General features: G+C 43.4%; 1 protein-coding gene across 1 annotated transcript; it reads left to right on the top strand.

The window, feature by feature from the left end:
• Nucleotides 1-678: 678 nt before the first annotated feature.
• Nucleotides 679-7,627, top strand: LOC123102240 (WD repeat-containing protein 75). Its single transcript, XM_044523532.1, has 16 exons — nt 679-934; nt 1,059-1,253; nt 1,351-1,551; nt 1,654-2,050; nt 2,173-2,291; nt 3,257-3,334; nt 3,868-4,002; nt 4,079-4,123; nt 4,518-4,684; nt 4,762-4,840; nt 4,918-5,000; nt 5,192-5,321; nt 5,401-5,533; nt 6,058-6,206; nt 6,612-6,807; nt 6,991-7,627. The coding sequence occupies exons 1-16, from the start codon at nt 815-817 to the stop codon at nt 7,191-7,193; spliced, it is 2,430 nt and encodes an 809-aa protein (XP_044379467.1). The 5' UTR covers nt 679-814; the 3' UTR covers nt 7,194-7,627.
• Nucleotides 7,628-9,591: the final 1,964 nt, after the last annotated feature.

Raw genomic sequence — 9,591 nt, 5'->3', positions numbered from 1 at the left:
TGATACCATACCTTGAATGCTCCCATGATACCAACTTTGAAAAAACAATTTTAGACGTTTCAAAAAATTCTGATTTTTTTTGTGAATGTTCACAATGTAGGGTCCAAATTCAAAATACACATCGAGAAACAACAATGACAGATCTAGCATTAGCATGAATAGTGTCACAAAAAAAGGATAAAAGCAAAATTTACACTATTCACATCTGGATTTGTCTTTGCTCAATTTGCATTTCGAATTTGAACCTGGAATTTTTAGGGGTGCAAACACGTTCCTTTGTGAACATTCATGATTTTTTTCAGAATTTTTTGAAACATGGGAGCATTTAAGATGTGGTATCATGAACTTTTTTTCAAATGGTATCATGGGAGCATTTAAGGTGTGGTATCACTGGATGTCCGCCCATCTGTATATATCAGTCTGTAACTTTTTTGTTTGAGAAACATATCAGTCTGTAACTTGGACTATTTTGCAGTGCTTATATGAATACGGCCTGGCCCACATGATGACACGATGGTTCAGCCCACAAGGCTACCGCCACGCTTGCGTAAATACGGCCGAGCCCACCGGCACAAACCCAAGGCCCAAAACTTGAAGCGGGTTTCCGACCCAACAAGGTGTGCAAAACCCGTCAACCCGCAAAAAACAGCCCTCTTTGCCCTGCTTCTGCGGCTTGTCCCCAAACCCCAAAACCCTACCTCTCCTCTCCCCGCCGTCTCGCCGCCCTCCTCCTCCTCCTCTCGCGCCCCGCCCCCATTTCCTCGCCCGCCCCGGAACCCTAGCTAAACCGGCCGCCGCCGCCGCCGCCGCCGCCATGATCACCGGCGGCCAGAGCTACGTCTCGGCGCCGCCGGCCTTCTCCGCCGACGGCCGCTTCCTCCTCGTCTGCTCCGGCCGCTCCGTCTCCGTCTTCAGCACCTCCACCGGCATGCTGGTAAGCGCAGCCCCCGACCGCGGTTCCTCACCATCTGCGCGAACCTTGTCCATCCGCGCCGCCGCGTGTGGCCTCGTGATTGAAGCTGATGTGGCTCGCCCCTTTGGGGTCTGTCGTGCTGCAGGTGTCGGAGCTGGAGGGGCACGAGGGGGACGTCACGGCCGTCGTGGTGGTGCCGCCGCAGAGCAGCGCCGCGGCGGCCGCCAAGCTCGCGACCCACTGCTGGACGGCGGGGCTCGACGGCTTCCTCATCTACTGGGACTTCGCCACCGCCGAGCTGGTGCGGAAGGTCAAAGTCGACGCCCCAGTCCACTCCATGGTGAGCCGCTCGAGCCATCGTCTTATGCCGAGCCTGTTGATTTGAAGTCGAGATACCGTAGGCGGGGCTAATAATGTTTCTTATCTGATGAGTGCAGGTGATTCCCAACATAAGCAAAAAATTGAAATTGACCGAGGTGTATGCTCCTTTCGCATTCGTCTCTGTGGAAGCTTTGAGCAACAAGGCTATCCAAGATAAGGCAAAGGGCAAGCCAGTTGCTAAAAAGAAGGAATTGTGGGGGCAGCTGAGGATTTATGACTTGTGGAAAGGGTGCCAAGTGGGTTCTGAACTGGCTCAGGTGAGGTTTTCGGATTTGCCCATTCCATTGTCCAGATGAGAATTTATGACATTTTCTATGCTTAGAACTTCACCGTCTCATTATTTTCTTTTATCCAAACAGACACGGAAGCCAGAAAAGATTGTCGTGAGTTGTTCTGGAGAATTTTTGGGCATTGCAAATAAGAGACATCTCTATATATGGAGCATACCTACGAAAGATTTCAACCATGACAATATAAGGAAAATAAAGCTTGGTCACACAAAGAAGTTGAGCACCCTGGCCTTCCATCCAAGTGAGAGAATCGTTGCTGGTGGTGATGCAACAGGGAGGATCTTAATCTGGAGAGGTTTTGGAAAGGCCAAGTTTTCTGGAACACATGGTGCAAAGTCTCAAGTTGATGAAGAAAGGGATGGTGTAAGGGGTAAAGATGATGCGGGTACTTGCACTACATGGCACTGGCATTCTAGCGGAGTGAACTTTCTCAAATTTTCTTCCGATGGAGCTTACTTGCTCTCAGGTTTTGATTACTGATGCTTTTACTGTTTATCGATGCCATTTTTGTGCTACATTTTAGTCTTGTATGTTGACCCTGATGTCTAGTCTTGTAACTTCAGTGACAAGCATCTTCTGATCTTACAGGTGGTATGGAGGGTGTTATTGTTGTATGGCAACTAGATACTGGAAAGAGAAGGTATAAGCCACGTCTAGGATCTCCTCTTCTGTTCTTTGTAGATTCTCCAGACTCTTCCATTTCCTGTGTAAGTATCACTTCTCTTACCTCCTGTATGATATTTCAGTGTATTTACAAGAACCTGAAATCTATTTCTCCTCAGAGAAGTTATTTTGTGATTTAAGAAGTTATGTGAATCTGGTATTCTGGCTTGTCGTAATCCTATATGCCTGTGTGAATAGAAGTTTCGTTTGTTTCAGATGTGTAGACATGCCTAAACTTTGCTCTGCTTCTTGGTTGCGAGTAACGGAAGTTTTAAAAAAATGAGATCATCAGATTCCTAGTAGGCACACCTGGCGTGAAATATGTGAACATGCTTATCATGTAGTCATTCTGCATGTTTTCATAGTATCATTTGGTTGCTACTTCTCGTCTGCTTTATAGTTTGGATGCATTATTCCCTGTCGTGTTGCTGCTAAATTTGTACTCCCTCCATTCAAATGAATAAGGTGTGCAAGCATTTCAAAATTGAACTTTCACCATAAATTAGACCAACTAAATGTGGGTTATATATATGACAAAGACTATACCGTTGAATTCTCGAAAGAAGTTTCCCATGGTACAATGTTTTAGTCGCACAGAACATATATTATGGGTCTATCTTATGGTCAAAGCCCAAAGAGAAAATGTTGTGATAGTATCATGTGTAGTTGCTGTCACAGCAGTATAACATTTCGAAGTAGTACCGTTAGAAGGTTGGTTCATCGATGCCTCTTTGTGCAGTAATATTTACTTAGAGAGGATGCCAATTCATGAATTTGGGCTTGTACAGCTTCATATTAGGAACTGATCAAGCAATGTGATTGGAACTGAATGAATAAAGTATATCTGTCGAGCTTTCACTCTGTTATATAGACATGGACTGTATTTACTTGTAAACTGGGCTGGGATGAGGATGTTGATTGATAAGAATGATATTGACATCATATTCCATTCTGAATTGGGTCGCCAAGACGCCAAGTTTTTCATGCTACAATTTTTTGTTATTTGCAGGTGTCATGTACAAATAACCAAGTTCATCTTTTAAACATGCCTAACATGGAGGTCCTGAAAACCGTTGCTGGAATTAAGGTTTGTGCATCAAAATCTGCAGTTCCGCCCTTTAATTGTTTATGCCAGCAAATGACATCGCCAGATTTTGGTTACCCTTGTTCTGACAACTATTCAATATGCTTGAGACTTATGGCTGATTGGCTATGAGGGTGCTTGGATCCAAGGGACTATTTTTAGTCTGACTAAAAATAGTCTCTTTTAGAGGCTAAAGTTCCAAGCACCCCTGACTAAAGAGAGGCTAGGACTAGTCTTGAGGCTAAAATTTTTTAGCCATAGGAAACCTACTAAAATATGTATTAGCCCTCTCTCTCCTCATTTAATTCCTCTCCTTTAACACATGCGAGTTCTGGATTGGAGGGTTTGGAGGATAATAAATGCTCAATAACTTGATTTTAGTCTCTTTAGTATTTGGATCCAAGCATGGGTGAGGCTAGCAAGTTTTAGTCCCACTACTTTTAGTCATGGGACTAAAACGTATCCAAGCACCCTCTATATATATTGTCTCTGTTTATCTCCCCTTATGGTTTTACCCTCTGTGTTTGTCTCCTCAGCTACCTATTGCTTCCGCGGACTTGAGTCGACGAGATGTGTGTGGATTTGATTCCACTAATGGCCTTGTTGCTATACCAACACAAGATTACTGCATACAATTCTATAATTTGTTTGAGAACACTGAGGTTTCAGAGGTAAGACAATCAACTTAAGAGATTTATTGTGCGCAACATTTTAGTAAGATTGACCCAGTATTGTTAACCTGCTCAGGTGCAAGTGTGTGAGAGGAACTTTCAGCCTGTTGACGATATTACGGTGTGATACCTTTGTCCTATCCTGCCTTTGTTTAACCACTTAAGTTCTCTTCTTTATAGTCTATGTTTCTTTTTAATGAATTTTCTTCTCAATGGTTATGTTGTATCTTATTATGTGATAATATTTCAAAGCACCAAAGTCATTTTGCTGTAATCTTCTGAACATGGTTGACATACTTGCTGTGTCGTATTTACTACTCTTTCTGTAAACAAATATTAAGGCATTTTAGATCACTAAAATAGTGATGTAGAACGTCTTATATTTGTTTACATAGGGAGTATTATAGATTTCTTTCATTGGGATCTCTGTAATAAACCATTATGTGATATTCATAATTTGTCAGTCTCTGTTTGGTATTCACAATTTGACACCTTTCTTTTTTCCCTTAATATAGTTGTACATCTCTTTAGTTTCCTTGTCCATTGGTGGCAATTTAATGTGCACTGTGGAGGTCAAGCTTCCTGAAGAAGAATTAGGTGGCCTTGTTACACTGAAATTTTGGAACCAAGGGTCTCGTGCTGGACAATTTCATCTGTCCACTGTCATTTATGAGCCTCACAGGTTGGTGTACATGCTTATTAGGTCACTGATAGATATATAGTGATACTATGTTTTCTGACTCACATGTTCCATAACAGTGATGCTGGGATTTCTGCCGTTGCTTTCCATCCAGGAAAGAACATGGCTGTGAGTTCTTCGTTTGGTGGCAACTTCAAGGTGTGCATGTCATATCAGCTTTGTGGATGATGCCTTATTTGATTCTCTCCGTATCCTGAGTATATTTTGACCTGTAGGTGTGGGTCCAAAGTTTGTCTTTACAATCGAGTGACGGAAAAAGTCAATCTGGTTGGAGATGCCAATCAGTTGGCTCATACAAGTGAGTTGACCATGATTTTCCTTTAAACAATACATGTTTACATTTAGTTGTATAAAGACTAGTTATAAGCATATTTAGTGTAACTGCTTAATGACCTGTCTAATCACACATATAAAGAGCAATCATTTCATTTATTGTCCATTGACTTGTTAAATGATGCAGATGATATTTTGAATAACTTAATTTTGTAGGAAGAAACCTATGACAGCCGCAGCCTTCTCAGGCGATGGATCTGTTCTTGCGGTTGCAGCTGAGAGCGTCATTACTCTGTGGGACCCTGATAATAATGCACTTGTTGGCGTGATTGCAGAAGCACTATCGGTATTTATTGTTCTTTCTGTTGTACTTTTGCCACTATATTGACCCTGGTGATTTGATTTTTTCCCTCTTAAATTTGCAGCCCATTACAAAACTTTCTTTCGCTGGGGATTCGGCTTATTTGATGTCTCTATCTCAGAGTTCAAAACCACAGGTTGCTGTGTGGAATGTGTCAAATCTTTCCATGGAATGGTCTTACACCCTTTTCGCAGAAGGTATTAAACTATGACGGCAAATTTCCATGAAGGCGGAATAGCATCTAGCACACGATGAATGCTTTACATTTTTCACTATGCATTCTATTTCTAGCATTGGGTAACCCAGTTGTGGAGTTCTGAATCAGTAATATTGGTTTAACCGTAGAAGCATCAAGCTGCTTAGCCATGCCAATTAGAGGCACACAAATGATCTGGCACAACCTTGTTGCACCAGCTTTTACTGGTTGCACGACTTTTACTCATTTAATAACTCAGCCCAGTATGACCATTCGGATAAATTTGGCTATCTTCAAGGGCTACCAAATGATCACTCAAGTAGCCCAGTTCCAGTGTAATACTGTTAATAGATGTGGTTCATGATCCAATTGTGTTACACACTTTCATCATATGGAGTAAAGCACCACACTATAATTAGGGTTGGGGTCCCTTGTTCTAGCCTGGTTCCTTGTACCAACAAAACAAAATGTTTTCAGGCAAGCACATTTGATCTAGTTCTAATGTTAGTGTTTATGCTTTGACAGCTGCATGTTGTTCTTCAAGTAAGAGTGAATTTGCGGTTCTTTCTCTTCTAAGCTGTCCTGAAGGAGGAGCACCAGCAGAGCAAGATGGGATAATACTGATTTTCGATGCAGAAAATTCAAAACCGGTTTCCTCCTGGTCTGTAAAGAAGGTATGCTCAGATAACTTGCTATATTTCATGACCAACTACTTTTGAAGTGCAATATAGACTTTGTGAAAGTGAATTTTTTGTTATTGTCCACTTTAAAAAGTTGCAGCTTTGTAATCACAGAATTTTTCGACTAGGCTTATGAGAGATGAGCTGGCACTTGGCCAACCCATTCTATTTGTTAAACCAAGCAAGTGGGCTATGTTTAGAGTTAACATTAAATGGTCCATTCACTGTCTTGTTCCTCTAAGGCTCTAACCACACTGGTAGTTCATTGTGTGTTGTCTAGGTTCTGTTGGTTTTGTTGTTTGGTTTCTCCTCCACTGAATATATCTACTTTTTTAAAAGGGGAATTCACCAGGGAGAGTATTAATTCGTACGCTTTGATTACCTTCTCATTTCTTTCAGGCAAAAGGAGGTAGCATTGCTTTTTTGAAGGATGGTCCCTCTTTCGATGCAAGCACAGACGGCACAAGAGGTGGAGAGGCTTCATTGCTGGTTTACGTAAATGGTTCACATGAATATGTTATCTTTGATCCCCTAAAGAACGAGGAGCCGCAAATCAGCAAGAGCACACGGAAAAACATTCAAGCCGATGAACCTGGTGAGTTTGTTGTACGACTTTGTTGCTTTCTTAACCTGCGCACTTGATTGTTAAATGCCATCATACCTCAAAGAGACTTTCTGAATATCATTTACATCGTGCCTGGTGAAAGCAATTTTGACCTATTCCTTGCTGCACTAGAAGTGATAGAAAATGTACTCATGGTCATCTCTGTTGTTTCAGCACCAATCGGTTATGCTTCTATTTATGGAGAACTTCCAAAACTGGAACTGAAGAAAGAGGTTTCAGATATCCCATTTATCCCATCAGACAGACCCTGGGAAACTATATTCACTGGATCATCTCATGCTCTCCCGCCTCTCACGAAACTGTGTTCTGTTTTCTTGGCATCATTGCTGGAGAAGAGACCGGTTACAGACGAGTGAGAAGCACCCACCGCAGTTTTGTCGCAATATATAATGGTATACTTGCTAGTTGCAGTTGTCAGTGTAGAAGCAAACGAAAGCCGACTCGTGCCGCCAAGGCAAACGGTTTATGCCCAGAAGGCCGCAGTATCATGGACATCAGCGCTTGTCACGCAATCCGGTGGGTGTTGGCAGTGAAATTTGGTGACTGGATCAGAGCTCCTTTTGTAGTGATATTTAGTAGTGTCAGTGAATCAGTCTACTGATCCTAGCAATTTTGCCCGTCACAGTTTAATCTGTAATCTGAACTTTTGTTGTGATAATTGAGTGTTTTCAGCCAGTGAAGAGTTTGTGGCACGACGATACAATCATAACCTGTACATCACGCGATGTTGATCGGATGATTTGGAGACTGAAAATCTGTCGTTTTTATTATTAATCTATCCTTGCACGCATGGTTTACTTGATAATATATATGTGAAATGTATATACTTCTGTACTTTCATGCCAAATGGTTGACAAACATGCGCAGGCCAAGTGTGCCCGCCATGGCATGACCAACAGCATGCCCAATGGATATGGGGGCATCATCTCTGAAGCAGAAGGCGGATAGTGTGTTCTCCAGGATTTCTGCTCGTCAATATGCTCTCTATCGCTTGAACCGCGGTTTCATTGATGCGAACCAATTCGTCATCAGAGATGTCAGTGCATGACGCACCCTTGGGCACTTTATTATAAGCCGAGACAACTTGGCAGAGTTGAGTCCACCGTCTGGGGAGGATGGACATTGAGTCGGTCGGGCAATTGGGCATGTTTGTTAGTTCTGAGTTATACATTTTGAAATCAAATTTCATATAGCTATTACAGTTACAGTTATGGCAAAAACACAGCTCACTTCTTTTAATTTGATCAGAGTTTGCCCGCAACCAGTGGCTCTTCGGAAGATTGCTTGTATGCCAAGAAACACCTCTTCGATAGTTGTTTTTACAACAATTCATTGCAGCATCAAGATAGGCAGGTTTGGCTAAATGCACTACAGAGAATTCCGGGCAAGATGATTTTACTCAATATAAGCTGCGAAAACAGTTTTGCAAGAATTTTGTTGTGGTACAAAGGATGAAGAGAAACTAAAACTAAAAGGTTTGCATGTACAAATCTTGCGCTCTCCGATGCGTGCAGTGGAACCTAGTAAACGAAAACTACATCAGAGCCGCCATTCTTCCCCTCTCCAAAATTTTAGGCTCTTGGATGCATCCAGAAGCATCAACCGCCCCCCATTCCCCCCTTCAAAATGTAGCCCCTCAGCCAACCGTATGGTACATTTTGTTTCCTATCCATCATAAAAGTTGTCCAAAGGGACCTCACTCGGTTTAGCCACATCAGAATCCTGGCCAGTAAACAGAACATTAGTTAATTATATAGGTGCATGTGTTGTTGTACTCGCACAAAATGCTATATCCAGAAGATTTTTACCTGCATTTTATCCCAGTCCTTCAATTTCGAGCCAAGCATGCATGTGTCACGTAGAGGGGCCCACCCCGGCTCATCTTCACCTTTGCCGATATTCTAATAAGCAGATTAATTATGAGGTACATGAAAGAAATCCACAAGTAAAGTTCAGTTATATATGCAACACTGTATTAAAAATGTGTTGCAGAATACTTGGAAACCTGCAGTTTAGCAAGTTAACTACACCAACCAGTGAACTAGCAGCTTAGTTGGATAAAGCAATGATCCAACTTTTTTTTTACTATTGTTAGGATCCCCTGTTTACCCGATGATTATGGTAGGGTACTAGCATTTATCCCCCAACTACTCATACCCAAGCCTCTATATCTGGGAGCTTGTTCGCTCTAAGATTCATCCACTTGGATGAAAAGGACTTCTGTCTACGCTGTGCTAGCGGTGCCGCTGTCGACGTCGCTTCCGGACGTTGCTGATCAGTGCGCGTTCTCTCGCGTCTTCCGGTGATTTTCGTGGTCGCTTAGTGATGGTTCGTCCTACTTCCATCCGTGCTGGTCCGCGTCGCCGGGTCGCCAAGCAGCACCGACTGCTCATGCCGTGCAAGAGCTAAGAGATGGCGACGCGGCTAGCTGTTCCTACGTGCAAGTCCAGGCCTACGACGCGAACGCCGCGACAGGCCCGTGCTCGGCCGCAAGAAGCTAGGCTGTGACGAGGCCTACCGCTTTATCGCCGGCCAGGGAAGATTCTTGATGCAGAATGGCTCGGACGTGGATAGCGACGTGAGGGCCGAGGACCTAGAGTCGGCCATGGTGGACCTGTGGGCGTTCCGGTTGCCGGCGCTGGAGGTGGGCGTCACCGGTAGCAGGCCAAGCGCGAGTAGTGGCTGGCTACGGAGGTTGACGTGCGCGGCGACGGCCGTGCACCCAGATAGTCTGCCTGCTACGTCGCCATCGTT

This window comes from Triticum aestivum, chromosome 5A (assembly GCF_018294505.1).
Source record: "Triticum aestivum cultivar Chinese Spring chromosome 5A, IWGSC CS RefSeq v2.1, whole genome shotgun sequence".
In the NCBI taxonomy this organism is placed as follows: domain Eukaryota; kingdom Viridiplantae; phylum Streptophyta; class Magnoliopsida; order Poales; family Poaceae; genus Triticum; species Triticum aestivum.
The sequence above is the reverse complement of the archived record's forward strand: the minus strand, read 5'-3'. Positions and strand labels throughout refer to the sequence as shown.

Excerpts from the sequence above, each read along its gene's own strand:
- LOC123102240 (XM_044523532.1), top strand. The coding sequence starts at position 815 with ATGATCACCGGCGGCCAGAGCTACGTCTCGGCGCCGCCGGCCTTCTCC. Across the intron at positions 4,124-4,517 it reads AGCCTGTTGACGATATTACG|TTGTACATCTCTTTAGTTTC; the intron begins GTGTGATACCTT and ends CCCTTAATATAG. Across the intron at positions 4,685-4,761 it reads GTCATTTATGAGCCTCACAG|TGATGCTGGGATTTCTGCCG; the intron begins GTTGGTGTACAT and ends GTTCCATAACAG.